Source organism: Microcaecilia unicolor, chromosome 6, assembly GCF_901765095.1.
Source record: "Microcaecilia unicolor chromosome 6, aMicUni1.1, whole genome shotgun sequence".
Lineage (NCBI taxonomy): Eukaryota > Metazoa > Chordata > Amphibia > Gymnophiona > Siphonopidae > Microcaecilia > Microcaecilia unicolor.
Window position 1 is genome coordinate 211,885,945 of NC_044036.1, and position 23,917 is coordinate 211,909,861.

Below are 23,917 nucleotides of genomic sequence, written 5' to 3' on the forward strand. Positions count from 1 at the left end.
CTCTGCTTGTCTACTGGACTATTCTTCTGCCTGCCACCTGCCTAGACCCGGATGGTTTTTGGATTTTTCTTGTGCCTGCTGCCTGCCTAGACCCGGATTGTTACTGGACTATTTATGCTGCCCGCCTAAGGGACCTTGCCTGGATTTGCCGGTATGTTTGTTCTGCCTTGCTTCTGGTGTGGGGTGGTTTTGCCTGCCGCTGCTGCCCCTCAGCAGTGGCCCAAGGGCTCACTAACCTAGGTTCCAGCTTTGTAAACATGACAGAATGCAAAGGCCATGAGCTTGGAGGTATCATCCCTCATGCAGGCGCTGCAGGAGCATGCCAGGCTACTTCAAGGGTTGGGAGCACGTATGGAGCAGCTAGAGAGACTGATGGCGGCCTCTATGGGGGCCGCAGCGGACGCCTCAGGTTCAGGTCCAGCACCAGCAAGACCTCCGGCCACATCAGGAAGGTCTGAAGTCACCTCCTAGATATGACGGTAATCCCAAGGGCTGTAGAGGGTTTCTTAACCAGTGCAAAATAATTTTTGAGCTCCAGGCCCAACATTTTCCTACGGAGAGAACCCGGATAGCGTATATGATATCCCTGCTGTCCGGCCAAGCCTTAGATTGGGCGTCCCCGCTTTGGGAAAAGAACGATCTGGTGCTTCAGGATTTCCGGGGCTTCGTGGACCACTTCAAACGAGTGTTTGAAGAACCAGGGAAGGTTACTTCAGCTACTTCGGCACTCCTGAGACTCAAACAGGGAACCCAGACCTTAGGGGATTATGCGATTAGGTTCCGCACCTTGGCCTCTGAATTGGACTGGAATAATGAAAGTCTGCTCGCAACCTTTTGGCAGGGGCTGGCACCGCAGATTAAGGATGAGCTGGCCGGACGCGAACTTCCCACCAGGCTGGATGACCTGATTAAACTGTGTACTATGATTGATATTCGATTTCAGGAGCGGGGCAAAGAACAGCAGTCCATTGAAAGGATAGGTATGAAGACGCCGAGTCAACAAGGGTTACCACCGGCTCCTCGTACACGGGAGACTCCCCCGCAACCACTGGCAGAACCCATGCGACGTCGGACCCTCAACCTCTGCTTGTATTGTGGTGAGACGGGACACTACGCGGTCAACTGTCCACAGAAACCCGGCTCTTTAGGGCCAGGATTAACTGCAGGAACTGTAGTAAGCCAATCCTCTAACCTTCTGCGCACTCAGTTTCTCATGCCAGCGGTACTTGACCTAGGTCATAAACAGGAACATACTGAGGTCTTTTTGGATTCTGGGGCAGGTGGAAGCTTTATAACCGCATCTCTAGTCCAGCAACTGAACATTCCTACACAAGAACTACCTAAGACCATCCCGCTTTTTTTTGGTGTATGGTAGTATCCAAGGCTATGTAAATACTCAAACGGTGCCTGTGAGCCTACAGATCGGTGATCACAGGGAGGATCTCTCTCTATATGTCCTTCCTTCAGCAGTACAACCCATCGTTTTAGGTCTTCCCTGGCTACAGAGACACAACCCGGTCCTAGACTGGGGTAAAGGTGAGATCGTGGACTGGCGCGAGTCATGCCGAAAACTTTGTTTCATCCCTGACACCGATAGTGTGGTCGGCGAACAGTTGGACCAGGATTCAGATGCATGGACGGATGTCAGTGACTCTCCGGACTTTTAAGACTTTTACAAGGAGGATGACCTGTGCATGTGCCTTACCCCCGATCAGCCAGTGCCAAGTGGAATCCGGTAACGGGCCCAGGTCTCAAGATCTGGCCAACAGGACTTCTGAGACGCCTCCTTGAGGCCAGGGATCCCGCACTTTACGTAAGAAGTCGACCCCAGGACCTAATCTTCAGGACAATCCGGAGCACCAGAGATCTAAGAATCAAAAGACTAGTTTGCAGCAAACCATGGCCCATAGCTTCACTCCAGTGCCAGGCACTCAAATTGGTAAACAAAGCCCAGTCTCGCCCTCAACCGGCCAGCTCCCGGCCAGCACCTAAGGATATGGACACTGGAAGACTACCTAATCGTGCCAGCCGATTTCACCCAGAAGATCCAGAGAAACCCAGACCTCCCGAGAAGCCCGGTGAGGCCTTAAGGGAGGGATACTGTCAAGGTTGTGCCCAGGTGTCTGGCTCGCAGTCACCTCGGTCCCCGGGGTTTAGACCTGGGGAATGCTGCGAAGTGATGGCTTACCGTTTCCCATGTTCCAGAGGATATGCTGGTCCGGATCTTCCAGCTCTCCAGATTGTTTTGGGAGTTTTTTGGAAACAAGCAGCACTCATACCTGGTGAACTCCCTTGTGACCTGCCTTTATTAACCACCTGGTAAGGTTCCTAGTTGCCTTGCAACAGTGTTCTTCAGAGGCGTTCCTTTGATGTGAGTTGTTGCAGTGCCTATGTGCTTTTCGTTTTGGTGACTTTTACTCTGCTTGTCTACTGGACTATTCTTCTGCCTGCAGCCTGCCTAGACCCGGATGATTATTGGACTTTTCTTCTGCCTGCTGCCTGCCTAGACCCGGATTGTTACTGGACTATTTATGCTGCCCGCCTAAGGGACCTTGCCTGGATTTGCCGGTATGTTTGTTCTGCCTTGCTTCTGGTGTGGGGTGGTTTTGCCTGCCGCTGCTGCCCCTCAGCAGTGGCTCAAGGGCTCACTAACCTAGGTTCCAGCTTTGTAAACGTGACACTCGGGTAGCAGTGTCTATGCATACTCTCTCCTCTGCGGCCTCATGGACTAGTGGAGCCAGCCAGCCCCTGTATGAAGTCTTAGCCGATTCCGGTGACTCAAAAAATTTTGCCTTGCCTTCCTGGAAAACTTTAAGGCATGCAGGATAGAGGAGTGCAAATTAGATATGACGACTGAAGGGGGGCAGACTCAAGAAAAATGTCAGGAAGTATTTTTTCATGGAGAGACTGGTGGATGCTTGGAATGCCCTCCCGCGGGAGGTGGTGGAGATGAAAACGGTAACGGAATTCAAACATGCGTGGGATAAACATAAAGGAATCCTGTTCAGAAAGAAGGGATCCTCAGGAGCTTAGCCGAGATTGGACAACAGAGGCGGGGCTGGTGGTTGGGAGGCGGAGTTAGTGCTGGGCAGACTTATACGGTCTGTGCCCTGAAAAAGACAGATACAAATCAAGGGGCTGGTGGCTGGGAGGCAGGGCTAGTGCTGGGCAGACTTATACGGTCTGTGCCCTGAAAAAGACAGATACAAATCAAGGTAAGGTATACACAAAAAGTAGCACATGTGAGTTATCTTGTTGGGCAGACTGGATGCACCGTGCAGGTCTTTTTCTGCCGTCATCTACTACGTTACTATGTTACTTGGTAGATGAGAGGCTGGAGCAGGTGCAGCTTACACTTCCACAGGAACCCTGCAGGAACAGGTTCCATCCCCATGGGAACCTCACAAAACTGATTCTGTCCCCACAGGAATCCTGCGGCCCCAGAGGGTATTCCCGCAAACCCCATTCCCGTGCAGATTTCTAGTCCAGGGCAAGGCTGGAGCGGATCTAAGCAGGAGCACTGGGGACCAAATGAGGTGGACCATGATTTTTCTCTCTCCTTATTTCTGCTCTTGTCCCTCCACTTTGCCTACAGCACTGAAGGATGCTGCTTCTTTCAGCCTCCCAAAGCCTCTCTGTAGCGTCCCGCCGGGAATGAGGACGTTCCATCAGAGAAGGCAGGATGCTACAGAAGATTCAGGCAAAGTCAGACAGCCAAGAGGCGCAGGTATAAGGAGAGAGTGCAGAAAGTGGACCACGGGGGGGGGGGGGGGGGGGGGGGGAGGTTCAGGAGCAAACGATTTGGGGGGGGGGGAAGAGAGAGAGCGTGAAAATGGGGGACAGTGGGGGGGGGGGGGGGCGGCTCAGGATCACAAGAATATTTGCGGAGAGAGAGAGAGAGAGAGAGAGAGGTTTTTGAGAGGGACAGATGCTGAAATAGGTGATGGGAAAAACAAGGGAGAAAGTCCCGTCTTTAGGGTCACAAACTTCTATGAAGCTTGCCTAAGCGACTCGAAGGGCGAACCCTGAAGGGCCTTTAAAAGTAACCCCAGGTTCCAGGCCGGACACGAAGCCCGCATGGGAGGAGGGAGCCGAAGCACCCCTCTAAGAAACTGCCACATCCGGATAAGCATCCAGAGAGAGGCCAGCCACCTTCCCCCGAAAACATGGTAAGGCTGCCACTTGAACACACAGGGAATTATAGGCCAAGCCTCTTTGTAAACCATCCTGCAAAAAGTCAAGTATCGGTGAGACAGAAGCCCGCATGGGTGTAATCGCTTTAGCAGTACACCAAGCCTCAAACTGGCGCCAAATCTGAGCATAGGCAACAGAAGTGGAACGCTTGCGGGCCTGAAGGAGAGTGGAGATGACCTTGTCGGAATAGCCCTTGTCTCTAAATTGCGCCCTCTCAATACCCATGCCGTAAGACCAGAGCGGCAGGCGTCCTCCATGGTTACCGGGCCATGTGACAACAGATTTGGCACCAGAGGCAAAGGAAGGGGAGCCTCTACCAGCATCCGCCGGAGGTCCGCATACCACGGCCTCCTGGGCCAATCCAGGGCAATGAGAACCACCTCTCCTTGGTGTAGCCGAATCCGCAGGAGTACTCGCCCTACCAAGGGCCACAGAGTGAACTCATATAGGAGGCCCTGAGGCCAGGGTTGAGCAAAGGCATTCAACCCCGCCGAGCGAGGATATCTCAGTCTGCTGTAAAAGCACGGGACTTTGGCATTGGAGCTTGACGGCATACCATTATGGGCTTTCCCCATTTGGCACAGATCTGAAGGAACACTTCGTCTGCCAATTCCCACTCCGCTGGGTCGATTTGATTCCTGCTTAGATAATCGGCTTGCACGTTGCTCTGTCCTGCAATGTGAGCTGCTGACAGAAACTGCAGATGTAGCTCGGCCCAGTGGCAAATCTGCGCGGCCTGCGCGGCTAGTGCCCTGCACTGAGTGCCGCCTTGTCGATTTATGTAGGCCACTGCTGTCGTATTGTCCGACAGTACTCTGACAGCCAATCCTTCCAGGGTCAATTGAAAGGCCAGTAGCGCCTGGAATATCGCTTTCAACTCCAAGCAATTGATGGACCACTCCGACTCCTCGGGGGTCCAGAGATCCTGGGCATGCCTTCCCCAGCAATGTGCACACCAGCCCTTCAGGCTGGCATCTGTTACCACCAGGCACCAATTGGGGAGCGCTAGCGGCATTCCTCGCTGCAGCATGCTGTCTGAGAGCCACCACTCCATACTGAGCAGGCCGCAGGGAGCCACGTGAGTCTGCATTGGTAATCCTGAGATATGGGAGACCATCGTTGAAGCAGGGAACACTGCAGAGGTCTCAGGTGCGCTCTCACCCATGGCACCACTTCCAATGTGGCAGTCATCGACCCCAACAGCTGGACTACGTCCCAAGCTACCGGGCGAGTCATCCTCAGGAGCAGACGGACCTGGTTCTGAAGCTTGCACCGCCTTTGGTTGGGTAGAAAGACAAACCCCAAGGCCTTGTCGAACCGGACCCCCAAATATTCTAGAGATTGAGAGGGGGTCAGGTGACTTGACTAAATTGACGACCCAGCCCAGAGATTGAAGTACTGCGACCACTCTGGCTGTGACCTGATGACTCTCTTCTGCAGAGTCTGCTCTGATGAGCCAGTCGTCTAGGTACGGGTGAACCCGAATACCCTCTCGCCTGAGAAAGGCAGCTACTACCACCATTACCTTGGAAAAGGTTCGGGGAGCTGTGGCGAGGCCAAAAGGCAAGGCCCGAAACTGGAAATGTTTTCCCATCACCGCAAGCCGCAGAAACCTTTGGTACGGGGGCCAAAAAGGGATGTGCAAGTAAGCTTCTTTCAGGTCCAGAGACGTGAGAAACTCTCCTGGCTGTACCGCCGCAATGACGGAGCGCAGGGTTTCCATGTGAAAATGCCGCACTCTCAGGGACTTGTTTAATTCTTTTAAGTCCAGAATAGGGCGAAAAGACCCTCCTTTTCGCGGCACCACAAAGTAGATGGAGTAGCGGCCGCAGCCGTGTTCGGCAGGAGGTACCGGGGACACGGCCCCTATCTGAATCAGACTTTGTAAAGTCTCCTCTACCGCCGCCCGTTTGGCGGCAGAACCGCATCGGGACTCCACAAACACGTCTCTTACAGGGGCGTCGAATTCTATTCTGTAACCGTCTCTGATCAGGTCCAAGACCCACTGATCTGAGGAAATGTTGGCCCACTCCTCGGCAAAGAGGGAAAGACGTCCTCCGATGACAGGAATCGAGGAGAGGGCCGGCGCACCATCATTGAGAGGGTCGCCCATGAACTCCAGGCCTTGAACCAGTGGCTGTGGAACGTTTGTCCGAGCGAAAGGAGTTCCTCTGCTGAAAACGGGCACGAGAAGTGAACCCAGCAGAACGCCCCGGGCGGTACCTTCGAGCTTCACGGAAGCGAGGTCTGTAAGAGGAGTGAACCGCCGCACCCTTAAAGGAAGGCCGAGGCCTATCTTCGGGCAAGTGCTGGGGTTTAGCCTCACCCAGGCCCTTCACAATTTTCTCCATCTCCTCACCAAACAGGAGAAGGCCTTGAAAGGGCAACTTCACCAACCTTTGCTTAGAGGCCATGTCAGCCGCCCAATGCCGTAGCCAAAGAAGGCGGCGAGCTGCCACCGCCACAGCCATCTGCTTAGCTGAAGCTCAGAGCAGATCATAAAGGGCGTCAGCCAGGAAAGACAAGGCCAACTCCATCTGCGGTGCCACCTCAGCAAGGGGCTCCATCTCCGGGCTGTTCCACTGCCTGTTGCAACCAAGCGAGGCAGGCTCGGGCAGCATAAGAGCTGCATGCAGACGCCCGTCAGGATAGGCCTGAAATTTCAAAGGACCGTTTCATAGCTGATTCTAGGCGTCGGTCCTGCATGTCCTTCAGGGCAACTCCTCCTTCCACTGGGAGGGTAGTTCTCTTTGTCACAGCTGTGGATACTTTAGGCACTGCTAGGTGCACCAAATGCTCCTCACTTAGAGGATATAATTGCCCCATTGCCCTGGCAACTTTCAAAGGCCCCTCAGGGTCAGCCCATTGAGCAGAAATAAGCTCTTGGATGGAGTCATGCAAAGGAAAGGCTCGAACAGGCTTCTTAGTACTTGCCATCCTCGGATTACCAGAGGAGGCTTCGGCACTCCCAGGATCTTCAACAGAGAGGACCTGCAATGCATCAGAAATAAGCGCTGGCAGCTCATCGCGGTGGAAAATCCTCACCGCGGAGGGATCATCTGGATCCGGTGGCAATCCTGCACCTTCCTCTGGCTCTTCAGACCACGAGGGCCTGCCAGACCCCTCAGAATCCTCACATCCCGACCACAGGGGGGAAAGGGGGGTGCGCCACTCTCTGAAGGGGAATTCACACTTCTGCGCTTGTCTTGCGGCCATCTGTCAGGGGAAAACGCACCTGATGGCAATCTGAGGCCGGACTCCACTGGAGTGGAAACAGGTAGCAGGGCCGAATGAGACCCTTGTGGCACAGCTCTTTTTAACATGAATGCTTTATGCAGCAGCAATACAAACTCAGTGAGAAGGGCTCACCCTGACCTCCCGGTTCCAGTCCGGGGATAGCAGCTCTCGTTAGCCTCCATATGAGGCTACCCTCCAGGCTCAAACCCCTCCGCTTCTGCGGGGGTCGCGCCATGCGGCGCATCCAGAATGGCGCCCGCTGCCAGCTCCACTGAGCAGGAAGAAACATCGCTCACCATGCTTGTGCCAGCTCTGATGTCTGAAGAGCACGATTTACAGAGCCCTGCTGCTGATCTGCGCTTGCCACAATGGGAACAGCGCTTAACAACCTCCACAGCCATCACCAAAAACGGCGGAAAAGCGCCAAAACCGTCCCGATCGCAGGCCCTCCCCGGAGGAGCTACAAAACGCTCTTACCTCACCAGACCAAGTTCCAGAGCTCCGGTCACGCTGCACAATCAGAAGAAAACCTCTTTTCTGGAATTGCAGCGCCAAATCGCGACGCGACTTTTTTTTTTTTTTAACGCTGTGAGGAAAGTTAGAGGCAACAGCAATAGAGGCAAATTTCCAACTCCGGAGGATCAGTAGCGTGGGAAAGGCAGGGAAAGGGCAAACCTATGTGCCTGCATCCAAAAAGTAGAGTGTGGGGAAAGACAGGGACAGGGTTAACCTATGTGTCTACATCCACATCGGGGGCCGGGTAAGGCAGAGAAAGGGCGATCCTATGTGCCTTTAAAATGGCCACCACCAACCTCAACACCCCTGCTACAACTGGCAAAAGCACAGGAGCCACCCCAGGCAGATTTCTGAAGGAGCTGAATAAGCTGTGTCCACCCTGCTGGGGAGATAGAGAATACTGAAGAGGAAGATGGAGCTAGCTGGCCATGAGGCACTATGGTTTTTCAGTGCTCTCTATCTCCCCCTGCTGGTTGATGGACACAACACATTCGTAATGGATTCATCTGCTCGATGACAAGGAAGTAGAGGACTTCTGGGAACAAAGCAGCATGGAAATCACCACAAGAAAGTACCCCTGCCTCTCCAAGTGCTTCCTTTCAATGGCCAAACCGTAAGCCAGAAGGTATCCAGGTCCACTATTGGTACCGGTCCCTGCCAAAGGAGATCCCAACCCCTTGGAAGAGGAAGTTGCATCAGAAGGCATGTTCCAGCAGAGAGAAGGCCCCGGAACAGGTCGTGGAGATCGATGTTGGCTCATCTAGCTGCTGCATAAGACAGCTACTGTAGTGGGAAGGGGGGAGAAGACAAAAGTTCCGGACCCACAGGAGGAGGGGGAACTGGAAATGATGGAGGAGGCTGCTGGACCCAAAGGTATGATGCTGGAGGAGAGGCTGGAGGAAAGGGAGAGAGAGATGCTGGACCCATGGGGGTCTGCTGGAGGGAATGGACAGAGGTGCTGGACCCTTATCCGGGCTGCTAGAAGGAAGGGAGCGGGTATATATGGATACAGAGGGAAGACAGACATGGGAGCGAATAGGAATGCAGAAGGGGATGCTGGACTTGTGGGGGTGGGGGCACAGGGACACAGGATTGATGCTGAACATAGGTGGAAGAGATAGGGACAAAGTGGTGTTGATGAATGCAGGGAGATGTACACAAAGAAGAAACTGGACAGGGAAGTATATGGGACACGGAGAAGAGGGATGCAGACCATGGGGAAAGACAAATGCACTAGGATGGAAGATGGATGGTGAGCATAGAGAAAGAAGAAATGTCAAATGGCGAGTGTATTGAGAAGACAGAGGGAAACAGAAACCAGAGCCTGGGATCAACATGATTTTTGAGAAATAAAATTAACAAAAAGTAGAAAAAAAATATTTTCTATTTTGTGATTAGAATATGTCACATTTAAAATGTGTATCCTATCCATGATGTGGCTAGGGCCCGGGGCAGAAATTTGGGAGGGGACCCCCAAAGCCCACAACCAGGCCATGCCTTCTTCAGCTTCCAGCAGGCTTAGGGCTTTCTCCGGCCAAGGGGCAGCTGTCCTAGTTGCACCCCCTCTAACATGTATGATCTTTATTTTTTGCACGGTATAGGAGGAAATCCATATCTTTCTATTTCTGTGGTGTGGCTTCTTGTGGTTTTAGGTTAATACATGTATCATTTTTGGTCAGCTATTATATATTTGACATTTGTGTTCTGTGTGTGTGTGTGACCGAGATATTCTGCTAGCATGAATTTTCTATGTAGCATTCTGTAGTAATTTAGTTTGTTCAGTCTTCCTGATAGTAGAGGGGATATCTGTGAGGGGAGACAGGGATTTTGTTGATCTTTGTTCTTTATTCTTCCACCTATGTACTGGATGGACCGTGCAAGTCTTTCACCTATGTACTGGACGGACCGTACAAGTCTTTCTCTGCCGTCATCTACTATGTTACTATGTATTGTTTGTGATTTATAAGGGAAAATTAGGTTCTTACCGTGATAATTTTCTTTCCTTTAGTCATAGCAGATGTAGCCATTACAGATGGGTTGTGTCCATCAACCGGCAGAGGGAGATAGCACACTTTTTTCAGTGCCTCATACCAGCTTGCTCCACTGCCTCTCTTCAGTATTTGAAGCTTCCAAAGCAGTATGGCAAACCGCAATGGGAATAACATGAGCTTTCCTCACAGCGAACGATAGCCCTACAACCAAGGGCATTAACTCAGAATGGAGGGAATGAAACATCCTCCCGGAGGGCATAAACTCATCCTCCACTGAGACATAACTGGAGGGAATAAACTCATCCTCCAAAACATGAAACTGGAGGGAATTAAGTCATCCTCCGTGACCCCGGACTCTGAAAACTGCAGAAAAGGGTCTCTACAGGACAGCGCCTGGAGCTCTGACACCCGTCTCGCCGAAGTAATGGCCACTAACAAGATGGCCTTCAGTGTCAAATCTTTCTCTGAAGCACGCCGAAGCGGTTCAAAGGGAGCACACCCTGAAGGGCCTTCAGCACTAGCCCCAGGTTCCAAGCTGGACAAGGTGCACGCACAGGAGGACGGAGCCGAAGCACTCTTCTAAGAAACCGTGCCACATCCGGATGAGCAGCTAAAGACACGCCTTCAACCTTGCCACGCAGGGAGGCCAATGCTGCCACTTGCACCTGCAGGGAATTATAGGCCAAGCCTTTTTGTACACCATCCTGCAAAGAGTCCAGAATCGGCGAGACAGGCGCCCGCAAGGGTGTGATCTCTCTGGAAGCACACCAGACTTCAAACTGGCGCCAAATCCTGGCATAAGCCACGGAAGTGGAACGCTTGCGGGCTTGCAGGAGAGTGGTAATTACTTTATTGGAATAGCCTCTGCCTCTCAATTGCGCCCTCTCAATCGCCAGGCCATAAGACCAAATCGGCCGCCGTCCTCCATGGTCACCGGACCCTGTGACAACAGGTTGGGAACCAGAGGTAACTGAAGGGGATCCTCTACGAGCATCTGTCGGAGGTCTGCATACCAAGGCCTCCTGGGCCAATCCGGGGCGACGAGAACCACTTCTCCTGGATGCAGCCGAATCCGCAGGAGCACTCGCCACGGAGGGAACACATACAGTAGGACCGGAGGCCAGGGTTTGAGCCAAGGCATCCAACCCCGCCGCACGAGGATCTCTCCGTCTGCTGAAGAAGCACGGGACTTTGGCATTGGAGCTTGTCGCCATTAGATCCATCACAGGCTTGCCCCACTTGGCACATATCTGCAGGAACACTTCGTCTGCAAGTTCCCACTCCGCTGGATCGATCTGATGCCTGCTTAGATAATCGGCTTGCACGTTGCTCTGACCTGCAATGTGAGCTGCCGACAGAAACTGTAGATGCAGCTCGGCCCAGTGGCAAATTTGTTCGGCCTGCGCGGCTAGAGCTCTGCACTGAGTGCCACCTTGTCGTTTTATGTAGGCCATTGAGCAGAAATAAGCTCTTGGATGGAGTCATGCAAAGGAAAGGCTCGAACAGGCTTTTTGGTACTAGCCATCCTAGGATTCACAGAGGAGGCTGTGCCACTGCAGGGTCCTCAATAGAGAGCCTGCAGGGCATCAGAAATAAGCGCTGGCAGCTCATCCCGGTGGAAAATCCTCACCGCGGAGGGATCGTCCAGATCCTGAGTCACTTCTGCACCAGACTCTGGCTCCTCAGACCATGAAGGCCTGCCAGAGTCCTCCGAATCCTCGCAGCCCGCCCACGGGGGGGGGGGGGGGGGGGGGGGGGGGGGGAAGGAGGTGCAGCACTCTCTGAAGGGGAATGAGCCCTTCTGCGCTTCATATTCTGCCAATTATCAGGGAATAACGCCTCAGAGGGCATACCCAGGCTAGCATCCACCGGAGGGGCATTAGAAGAGGCCCGTGGCAGGCTTTGTGGGAGAGCTCTTTTAAGCATGTATGCTTTATGCATTAATAAGACAAAATCAGGGGAGAAAAACTCACCCTGGGCACCCAGATCTCTGTCGGGGCTAGTAGCTCCCATATCAGCCTCACTCCGAGGCCTCCACCCGGGCTCAGGACTCTCCGTCTCAGCGGAGGTCGCGCCATGTGGTAAATTCAAAATGGCGCCCGCTGCCAGCTCAGAGCACGAAGAATCGTCGCTCGCCATGCTCGAGCCGGCTCTAACGTCTGTACAGCACGATTTACAGAGCCCCGCTGCTGATCTGCGCTTGCCACACTTGGAACAGCGCTTTACTGTCTCCACAGCCATCGCCGAAAACGGCGGTAAAATTCAAAATGGCGGTTCGCGCCAAAAGCACCCCGATCGCGGGCCCACCCCGAAGGAGTCAGAAAACACTCTTACCTCACTGGACCGAGTATCACAGCTCCGGTCCCACAGAAAAAGGCAAGGAAAAACCTCTGTTCCAGCGTCTAAGCGCCAAAGTGCGACGCGACTTTTTTTTTTTTTTTTAAACGCTGTGAGGAAAGCAGAGGTAAATAGAACTCCAGAGGCTCAGGTGAGTGGGAAAGGCAGGGAAAGGGCAAACCTATGTGCCTGCATCCACTGTTGGTGGGGAAGGACAGGGAAAGCTAAGCAATGTGTCCACATCCACGGAGGTATGGGTAAGGCAGGGAAAGGGCGAACCTATGTGCCTTTAAAGTGAAGCTGCTATACCCTCCAACACCCCTGCTAACAACTGGCAAAAGCACAGGAGCAACCTCCAGGCAGATTTTAGATGGAGCTCGAAGAAGCTGCAGCCACTCTGCTAGGGGAGATAGAGAATACTGAAGAGAGGCAGTGGAGCAAGCTGGTATGAGGCACTGAAAAAAGTGTGCTCTCTATCTCCCTCTGCTGGTTGATGGACACAACCCATCTGTAATGGCTGCATCTGCTTGATGACAAGAAAATGACAGTTGTACAGAATATTGTTTCTTTTTATACTTTAATAAAATGATACATAAAATCAGAACTGTTTGAGGCTTGTACGGATGGGATCTGACAGAGCTCACGGGAACAAACTTTGTCCCCACATCATTTTCTACTAGGTACAAACAAGTCTGTAAACCTAGGAGTGGCTCAACCATGTTGTGCAGCCGTGACCAGCAAAGTGGGGAGCTAGGCCAGGGACTCAGGAGCATAGAACAGAAATCTATCACCTGTGAATAGAGAGAAAAATACTGCAATCTCCAGGGGGCACCACAGCTTAAATACCAATGAGGTCACTGGTAGAATTCAGTCTCTCTACCTCCATCTCCTGGTAGGAAGGGATAACAACCCATTCATGCAGAAAGGTTGAGCTGATTCTCAGAAACATGTATAATTAGAGCTGTACCGAACAGTATATTTTACTATTCAGCCAAATACGAATAATGTAGGATTCCTGACAGCTACATCATACCAAGTAACAACTAAAACGGCGATATCAGACCCATATATACCTGAATGTGGAGTTCCCCAAGGATCCCCCCTCTCACCAACCCTCTTTAACCTAATGATGATACCACTAGCCAAGCTATTAGACAATCAAAACCTTAACCCATACATATATGCAGATGATGTCACGATCTATATCCCATTCAAACAGGACCTAAAGGAAATTACCAACGAAATCAACCAAAGCTTCCAAATCATGCACTCCTGGGCGGATGCATTCCAGCTAAAACTCAATGCAGAAAAAAAACAGTGTCTTGTACTAATCTCACAACATAACACAAATAAATTCACCACCATAACCATCCCCAACGTTTCCCTCCCCATCTCAAACAGCCTGAAAATTCTGGGAGTCACCATTGACCGAAATCTCACACTTGAAAACCATGTGAAGAATACAACGAAGAAAATGTTCCACTCCATGTGGAAACTCAAAAGAGTAAAACCTTTCTTCCCTAGGGTCATCTTTCGAAACCTGGAACAATCCCTGGTACTAAGTCACCTGGACTATTGCAACTCACTCTACGCTGGCTGTAAAGAACAGACCATCAAGAAACCCCAGACGGCCCAGAATACCGCAGCTAGACTCATATTTGTCAAAACAAAATATGAAAGTGCAAAACCCCTAAGAAAGAACCTACACTGGCTCCCACTGAAAGAACGTACCATGTTCAAGATATGCATGATTGTTCATAAAATCATTCATGGAGAAGCCCCGGCATACATGCTAGACCTAGTGGACCTTCCACCCAGAAATGCTAAACGATCTTCCCGCACCTTTCTCAACCTACACTTCCCCAGCTGTAAAGGGGTCAAATACAAACTAACACATGCGTCCAGCTTTTCTTACATGAGTACGAAGAAGTGGAATGAACTACCAACTCACTTGAAAATGATCAACGAATTAAATAGCTTCCGCAAAACTTTGAAAACCTCTCTTTAACAAAGCCTACCACGAGAACCCATAACCACTCGAACACAACCCTTACACTCCTTTATTCAAAATGTCTCACTATACAGCTGCATAACCAGATCTTCTTGTCTTCTTCTATCTCTTTGATACACCAATTGTATTTCTTACCTGTTATGGCGCTGCTATAACAGATCTTTGTAAGCCACATTGAGCCTGCAAATAGGTGGGAAAACGTGGGATACAAGTGCAATAAATAAAATAAATTTGACCAAATACAAATAATGGGCATTGAACTTTAACGTAACAAATAAAAGAAGCAACATGAAATCAAAGATGAAGTGTTTATTTCAGTAGAACTAAGCACAGTAGAGCCCCAGATTATTTGCATTCAAATTTAAATTGCTATTAGGTCAAATAAGAATAAATGTATTCAGGGCACTATTCGGGACTGAATTGAACAGAATACGAATAAAGACCTAACGTATGTAATAGGCAAATATTACAGAGGAAATCTATCAAGTTTATCTCATTTAAAAAAAAAAAAGACACCCACGACAACATCAGATATTTTCTTTTATGGGGTGGAGGGGGAGAGACCATCAGAGGGCTCTATCTCCAAAAGATCTCATAATGATGACTTTTCCAACCTGTATCTTCATAGGTCCATTTTTGCTTTGTCCCCGCCTCCCCCTTATTTAGGATACTGTTTCTTCAAATATAAAACAGTAATCTAACTCCTCAAATAATTTGCTACATTTCTATAAAGATATGGGTTGGAAATATCACCATAAGTGTTCTTTTGGTGACAGAACTCTCTGATGGAGATAAAACCCTCAGAGGTCTCTTTAGCAAATAAATATCATGCATATTAAGGACATTCTGAACCACAACCTGTTTGCAGCCCTCAAAAACTGCTGGAATCCTACCAGGTATTTATGACTGAGACTGGCCATTGTTAGGGGCAGAATGCTGGGGCCTGATAGACCCTTGGTCTCAACCAATATGGTATTTCATATATTAGGTTAAATTACAGCTTAACTATAAAAGTTTTGATTTCTTTTTTGTCATCCAGATCAACCTTCCCCTCCAATACACACTACTAAGAATACTTACTGCATCTTTAATTATCCTAGTGATGACAGCATTGGGCAAGTTCAAGTCCTCTGGTCTCTCTGCCATTGCTAACACCTACAACTAAATACAAAAATTTAAGGCAATATTAAGTGTCTTTACTAATCAAATTTTGCTTTAGAATTACTTTTCATTATTATAATTAGATGGGGAAAAATAATGCATGAAGAAGCTACAATATGTTAAAAGTATACTATGGTTTATGAGGTATTTAAGGCTGAACAGTATTTTTTTTTTTTTATTCAGGATCAGAATAACCATACAGCAAACTGCAGGACACTAATACTTGACAAGGGAAAATTAGGTTCTTACTTTGGTAATTTTCTTTCCTTTAGTTACAGCAGATGAATCCATTACGAATGGGTTGTGTCCACCTATCAGCAGGGGGAGATAGAGAACACTGAAAACCATAGTGCCTCTAGGACGGCTAGCTCCATCATCCTCTCAGTATTTTGAAGCTTCCAAAGCAGTGTTAAACCGCAAAGTAGCATAATATGAACTTTCCTCACATCGAACGAACGCCCCAGAACAGAAGCAATAACACAAAGGAGGGACGAACTCAACCTCCTGCAACAGAACAGAAATCCTGAAGACTTTTTTATAACTTCTCCCAATGAGGGAACATGTCTGCAGGAAAAACCGAACACAAAACAGAGTCAATCAGGGAGGTATCATGGAATCATCTGCTGTGACTAAAGGAAAGAAAATTACCAAGGTAAGAACCTAATTTTCCCTTCCTTGTCATCAGCAGCAGATGAATCCATTACGAATGGGATGTATCAAAGCAATCCCTAGATAGGGCGGGAACAAGTCACACCACACGCCAGCACTTGTGCTCCAAAAAGCGCGTCCCTCCTGGCAGCCACATCCAGCCTGTAATGTCGGGCAAAAGAAAGCTTAGAAGCCCAAGTTGCTGCACTACATATCTCTTGAAGAGAGAGTGCTCCAGTTTCAGCCCAAGAGGAGGAAATTGCTCTTGTGGAATAAGCCTTAAAGGCGTCAGGCAGAGGCCAGCCAGACAGCAGATATACAGAAAAAATGGCTTCCTTAAGCCAACAGGCTATAGTGACTTTAGACGCTGGAGACCCTCTGCGAGGACCTGACAATAATACAAAAAGGTGCTCAGAGGTCCTGAAAGCATTTGACATGCGCAGATATTGCAACAGAGCCCGACGCACATCCAGGAGGTGCAACTGCCCAAAGGATTCTGGAAACTCCTCCCTAGTAAAGGAGGGCAAATAGATAGGCTGGTTTAGGTGAAACGCTGAAACCACCTTAGGCATGAAGGAAGGCACAGTATGTACCGTTACTCCGGAATCTGAGAATTGCAGAAAAGGGTCTCGACAGGACAGCGCCTGGAGCTCAGATACCCGTCTCGCTGATGCAATGGCCACCAAAAAGACCGTCTTTAGAGTCACATCCTTCTCCGAAGCTCACTTCAGCGGCTCAAAGGGCGAACAATGAAGAGCCTTTAATACTAGCCCCAGGTTCCAGGCCGGGCAAGGGGCCCGCACGGGAGGCCGGAGCCAAAGCACCCCTCTCAGAAACCATGCAATGACCGGATGTGAAGCCAGGGAGAGGCCAGCGACCTTCCCCCGAAAGCATGACAATGCTGCCACTTGAACACGCAGGGAATTATAGGCCAAGCCTTTTTGTAAACCATCCTGCAGAAAGTCAAGTATCGGCGAGACAGAAGCCCGCATGGGTGTGATCGCTTTAGCACACCAAGCCTCAAACTGGCGCCAGATCTGAGCATAGGCAACGGACATGGAACGCTTGTGGGCCTGCAAGAAAGTGGAGATGACCTTGTTAGAATAGCCCTGGTCTCTCAATTGCGCCCTCTCAATAGCCATGCTGTAAGACCAAAGCGGCATGGATCCTCCATGGTCACCGGGCCCTGCGTCAACAGGTTTGGAACCAGAGGCAAAGGAAGGGGAGCCTCCACCAGAATCCGCCGGAGGTCCGTATACCATGGCTGCCTGGGCCAATCCGGGGCAATGAGGATCACCACTCCTTGATGTAGCCAAATTCGCAGGAGGAGCCGCCCTAATAAGGGCCAAGGAGGGAACACATACAGGAGGCCCGGAGGCCAGGGTTGAGCCAAGGCATCCAACCTCGCCGAGCGAGGATCTCTCCGTCTGCTGAAAAAGGACGGGACTTTGGCATTTGTGCTTGACGCTATAAGATCCATTACAGGCTTTCCCCATTTGGCACAGATCTGAAGGAACACTTCGTCTGCCAGTTCCCACTCCGCTGGGTCGATTCGATGCCTGCTTAGAAAATCGGCTTGCACGTTGCTCTGACCTACTATGTGAGCTGCTGACAGAAACTGCAGATGTAGCTCGGCCCAGTGGCAAATTAGAGCGGCCTCCGCGGCCAGTGCTCTGCACTGAGTGCCACTTTGTCGATTTATGTAGGCCACTGCTGTCGTATTGTCCAACAGATTTCTGACAGCCAGTCCCTCCAGGGTTTTGTGAAAGGCCAGATGCACCTGAAATATCGCTCTCAGTTCTGAGCGATTGATAGACCACCCCGTTTCCTCGGGTGTCCATAGACCCTGGGCATAGCTTCCTTGGCAATGTGCTCCCCAGCCCTTCAGGCTGGCATCCGTTACCACCAGGCACCAATTCGGAAGCGCTAGCGGAATTCCTCGCCACAGCATGCTGTCAGAGAGCCACCACTCCATACTGAGTCGGGCTGCAGGGAGCCACACGAGTCTGCATTGATAATCCTGGGACATCAGAGACCATCATTGAAGCAAGGCAAGCTTCAGAGGTCTCATATGCGCTCTCGCCCATGGCACCACTTCCAATGTGGCCGTCATCGACCCCAACGGCTGAATAATGTCCCAAGCTCGCGGGCGAGGCATCCTCAGGAGCAGACGGACCTTATTCTGAAGCTTGCACCGCCTTTGGTCAGGTAGATAAACAAACCCCGAGGCCGTGTCGAACCGGACCACCAAATATTCTAGAGATTGTGAGGGGATCAGGTGACTTTTGGGTATATTGACGACTCAGCCCAGAGATTGCAGTACTGAGACCACTCTGGCTGTGACATGATGACTCTCTTTTGCCGAGTCCACTCTGATGAGCCAGTCGTCTAGGTACGGGTGAACCCGGATACCCTCTTGCCTGAGAAAGGCAGCTACTACCACTATTACCTTAGAAAAGGTTCGGGGAGTTGTGGCGAGGCCAAAAGGCAAGGCCCGAAACTGGAAATGTCTCCCCAACCCCGCAAATCGGAGGAACCGTTGGTGCAGGGGCCAAATAGATATGTGCAAGTAAGCTTCTTTTAGGTCCAGAGACGTGAGGAACTCTCCTGGCTGTACTGCTGCAATGACGGAGCGCAGGTTTTCATGTAAAAATGCCGCACTCAGAGACTTGTTGACTTCCATCAAGTCGAGAATGGGCCGAAAAGACCCGCCTTTTCGCGGCACCACAAAGTAAATGGAGTAACGACCGCAGCCGTGTTCGGCGGGAGGCACAGGGATCACCGCCCCAAGGTGCAACAAGACTTGTAGGGTCTCCTCTACTGCTGCCCGTTTGATGGCAGTACCGCATCGGGACTCCAAAAACACGTCTCTCACCGGGGCATTGAATTCCAATCGGTAACCTTCTCTGATCAGGTCCAGGACCCACTGATCCGAGGTAATCTTGGTCCACTAGAAAGAGGGAAAGGCGTCCTCCTACAGCTGTAAAGGAGGAGTGGACCGGCGCACCATCATTGAGAGGGTCGCCCTTGAACTCCAGGCCTAGCACCGGCCGCTGCGGATCGCATGTCCGAGCGAAGGGAGTTCCTCTGCTGAAAACGGGCACGTTGAGTAAACCCAGCACAGCGCCCCGGGCGATACCTTCTAGCTTCACGGAAGCGAGGTCTAGAGGAGGAGGGAACCACCTGACCCTTGGAAGAAGGGCGCGGCCTATCCTCAGGTAACCGCTGGGGTTTAGCATTCTCCAGGTCTTTAACAATCCTCTCCAAATAACAGAAGTCCCTGAAAGGGCAACTTCACCAGCCTTTGCTTAGAGGCCATGTCAGCCACCCAATGCTGTAGCCATAGAAGGCGGCGGGCGGACACCGCCATAGACATCTGTTTAGCCGAAGCTCTGACCAGATCATAGAGGGCGTCAGCTAAAAATGACAAGGCCGACTCCATGCGCGGTGCAACCTCAGCGAGGGACTCTGCACCATCCACGGGCTGTTCCACTGCCTGTTGTAACCAAGAAAGACAGGCTCGAGCAGCATAAGAACTGCAAACAGACGCCCTTAAGGTTAGGCCCGATCTCAAAGGACCGTTTTAGCGCTGATTCCAGGCGCCGGTCCTGAATGTCCTTCAGGGCGACCCCTCCCTCTACTGGGAGGGTGTTCTTTTTTGTCACAGCTGTGAATAGGGCATCCACTTTAGGCATCCCAAAACGGGCCAAGTGATACTCACTCAGAGGGTAAAGATGCCCCATTGCCCTGGCCACTTTCAAGGGCCCCTCTGGGTCAGCCCATTGAGCAGAAATAAGCTCTTGTATGGAGTCATGCAAAGGAAAGGCTCGAGCAGACTTCTTAGTACTCGCCATCCTCGGATTACCAGAGGAGGCCTCGCCTTGAACAGGATCATCAATAGAGAGGGCCTGTAAGGCATCAGAGATCAGCACTGGCAGCTCATCGCGGTGGAAAATCCGAACCGCAGTGGGATCATCCAGATCCAGTGGCAAACTGGCACCTTCCTCTGGCTCCTCAGACCATGAAGGCCTGCCAGATCCCTCAGAGTCCCCACAGCCCGACCACGGGGGGGGGGGGGGGGGGGGGGGGGGGGTGCGCCACTCTCCTATGGGGAATTTACCTATGTTTAGCGTGCATCCAACGCTCAGGGGCATCCACTTCTGACATCTGCCCCAGGTCATCATCAGTCGGAGGGAGACCTAGTAGTAGGTAGCAACGCAGTGTCAGACACCTGCGGCAGAGCTCTTTTCAGCATGAAGGCTTTATGTAAAATAAGCACAAACTCAGGGGAGAAAAACTCAGCCTGACCGCCCGTCTCCGAATTAGGAGCTACGCGGAACAGAGCTCTTCTGGTAGGCTCGGCCTGAGGCGCCCCTCTGCTCACTGACTCCTCCGCAACCGCGGGGGTCGAGCCATGCGGCGCTTCCAAGATGGCACCCGCTGCCAGCTCCATTGAGCGGGAAGACTCATAGCTCGCCATGCTCGTACTGGCTCTACCGTCTATACAGCACGTTTTACAGAGCCCCACTGCTGATCTGCGCTTGCCACAACAGGAACAGAGCTTAACTCCCTCAGCAGCCATCACCAAAAAACGGCGGAATAAAATACAAAATGGCGGCTTCGCCCCAAAATCACCCCGATCGGAACGCCGTCTGCGGGCCCTCCCTGGAGGAGCTAAGTACCGCTCTTACCTCAAAGGGCCGAGTCCACCGAGCTCCGGTCACACTGCACGTCAATAAAAGCCTCAGAATAGCAGCGCATAAAAAGCGTGTTTTGTTTTTTTTTTACGCTGTGAGGAAAGTTGGAGGCAAACAGCTACAGAGGTTCTCCGGAGACAGTAGAGGGTGGGAAAGGCAGGGACAGGGCGAACCTATGTGCCTGCATCCACAATGGGTAAGGCAGGGAAAGGGCGAACCTATGTGCCTTTAAAGTGGGCACCACCAGCCACAACACCCCAGCTCAACTGGCCAAGCACAGAAGCCTCCCCAGGAAGAAATTTTCAAGGAGCTGAACAAGCTGCGTCCTACCCTGCTGGGAGATAGAGAAATACTGAGAGGCAGACGGAGCTAGCCGTCCTAGAGGCACTATGGTTTTCAGTGTTCTCTATCTCGCCCTGCTGGTAAGTGGACACAACCCATTCGTAATGGATTCATCTGCTGCTGATGACAAGAAAAGTCAATAGTCTATTGCATAAAAATGAAAAAACAATTAACAAGCATCATACAGTATAAAACAGCAGAAATGTATGATCCCACCTTTGTGAACATCCCACCATCACCCAACCCCATAACCTTCATTCCTCGAAAATACAATTAAGACGGCCCGTTGTCTGGACTCTTATGACTCCAGACCATCTATTAAAATGAGTGTCTAATATTCTCTAACCCCCCTCCCCACCTAACCCAGGTAGAGGACCCCGAGACAGCCTATTGAGAGACAATAATAAAGTCATGATAAGCTGTGGAATGTGTTCAAGACTGTGCTTCTGGCCTTATGTGAGATATTTTGTAAATAATTCCAAAACAGACAAAAAAAAAAAAGCCTTGTTTCTTCTTTGGATAGCTTGGGCAGCCCTCGCCTCTCATAACATTAAGGCATGTAACCTGCTCCTCCAAAACCAAAAAGAGGGAGGCTCATCCTTCAACCAATGGTTAAGTATACACTTCTTCCCCAATGCATAGGCTTTACTAAGAAATAAGCGAGAAACTTTACCAGGAATCCCATAAGCTTCCCACTTAGCCAAAAATACTCCCTTCCAAGAAAAGGCTATATGTTGAAAGTATCTATGAAGTGTCCTACAAAAAGCCTGGATACTATTACAGCTCCAGAAGGCGAGAAAGAAAATATTGTCCTCCCAAGCATGTGGAATATTAAGCTAGAGGCGCCCAACCCACTCTAAAGGCCTGGAACTGTGATATATAATGCTCTATGAATTACATGGTATTGACTCTCTTGGAGTTCAGCACTGAAGACCTGCTTCGGGATAGCCTTGAGCAATTTAGGAAAGTCCAACCCCTCCAAGTCATACCCAAGATCTCTACTCCAAGCCTCCTTAAGAGGACCATACTCCCACAGTGGGAGAAGAGAAGCGAAAGCTTTATGTAGCCCAGTTAAAGTTTATGAGGTTTTAACATATCAACTTTCAAAGGAAAGTAGCAAACAAAGCAGTTAACAATACTCCATATTAAGCCAGACAGAATTCCATCATAATGATAAAAAGCATACAAAAACAATTACAGGACAGACTCACTATGCTTACAGACACTTTGGTTATGTTCTTTCAGATTTAACTGAATGGTAGAATAGTCATTAGGAAATGGTGGTAATACAACCACCATATAATTTGTTTACATTTCATATTAAGTGGCATCTCAAGGAAAAGTGCAAATTTAAATACTGAACGCAAAAAAATAAAATAGGTATTTTATTTCCATCACACTGAACAATGACTATTAAATAAACAAACAAAGGCCAAACATATCAACACAAAATATATAGCTGTGTTTCTCAGCCAGTGTGCTAAGACGCTGCTGGCTTGTTCCTTTTTGTCTTCTGCTGTCTCAATTCTTAAGTTTGAACATATAGCCAAAGTTGTATAGTCGACTGTATTGTACAATCAAATGTAAAAAAAAAAAACTAATGGAAGAGAATAAAGATGCAGATTCCTGTTTTTCTCCTATCAGCCTTAACGGAGAGGGATGCAAGAGAGGAGGAGGAGACTAAGGAGAAAGAGTACAATCAGCACAATGGCCACTCACCTCAACACTGCTAATATGACCTTCACAAAGGGCCCTGCAGGCCAACATGCTGCCTCTTCCAAAATACCACCACTATAATACACCAGGATTTCAGACTGCATAGCAACATGGAAGTTGAATGTATGCTAAATGGGCTCCTCCCATTGAATGAGCAGAGATATTGTTGTAGGCTACACTGAAGGGCTCTAATAAATGTTTATTTATTTTAGATAATTTATACACCGCTTTTTGCCACGTAACACAGCCCCAAAATGGCTTACAATGAATTAAGGAAAAAAGAATTACAATGACAGTTGAAGGCAAAAGGGAAGGGAATATAAATACAAAACATTAAGCAAATGAGCAGCAGGTAGGGAAAAGAACACAAAAAGAAAAGAAAGGAAAGAAAAATAGGACAGAATCAGATCTTGACTCGCCGAGACACAGATCATCAGATCTTGCGGGAGGCCAATGATGAAGATTGTCCCATCATGGCTAGGAACCGTTCTCCAGGTACTCCAGCAGACGAAACAGTGAAGGCAGTAGGAAAGAGCTCATCAGCTGTTAGTCCATTGTAGAGCTCGGTGCTGGACGAAGGACGAAATGAAGAGGGCTCAACCAATTCGGGATACCAGAGGCGATCGAAAGCCAGGCAGCCCCCTTCAGCTGGGCGTCGTCAGTACCAGGAGGCAACGCCGACAGAGATTGCCCCGACTGCAAAAGCGTACCGGTCAGGCCTCTGATAGTAGGCGGTTGGGTTGCAGCAACGTCGATGAGGAGCAGGGCAGACTAGGCCAGTCAATGGTTCTGGGATCACTCAGTCCTCCTTCTATTCCACCACTCCATGCTCCACTCCCGCTGACAGGATCGCGACTCCGTGGCCGCTGGCCTTCCTGCGACGGGACCACAGCATTAAGCGCAGCTAATGAACCCTGCACTGAGCCCCACCAATGAGTTTTTCCACGGTGCTTCAGGCCTGGACCCTCCCGGCATCGGCCTCCCTCAGTGTCACTAACGGTGACAGAAAAACAAGCAGGAACCGACCCAAAGATGATCAGAGCTCCGCAGCAGCCCACACGGGGTAG

At 50.3% G+C, this 23,917-nt stretch overlaps 1 protein-coding gene across 4 annotated transcripts in view; it reads right to left on the bottom strand.

Annotated features, from left to right (window-relative positions):
• Positions 1–23,917, bottom strand: part of POLE3 (DNA polymerase epsilon 3, accessory subunit) — a 199,194-nt gene that overhangs the window by 156,745 nt on the left and 18,532 nt on the right. For all 4 annotated transcript variants that reach the window (XM_030206000.1, XM_030206002.1, XM_030206001.1 and 1 more), the window contains one exon: positions 15,367–15,447. In XM_030206000.1, the coding sequence (XP_030061860.1) occupies positions 15,367–15,432 (66 nt within the window). In that variant the 5' untranslated portion in view covers positions 15,433–15,447. The remainder of the gene's footprint in view (positions 1–15,366; positions 15,448–23,917) is intronic.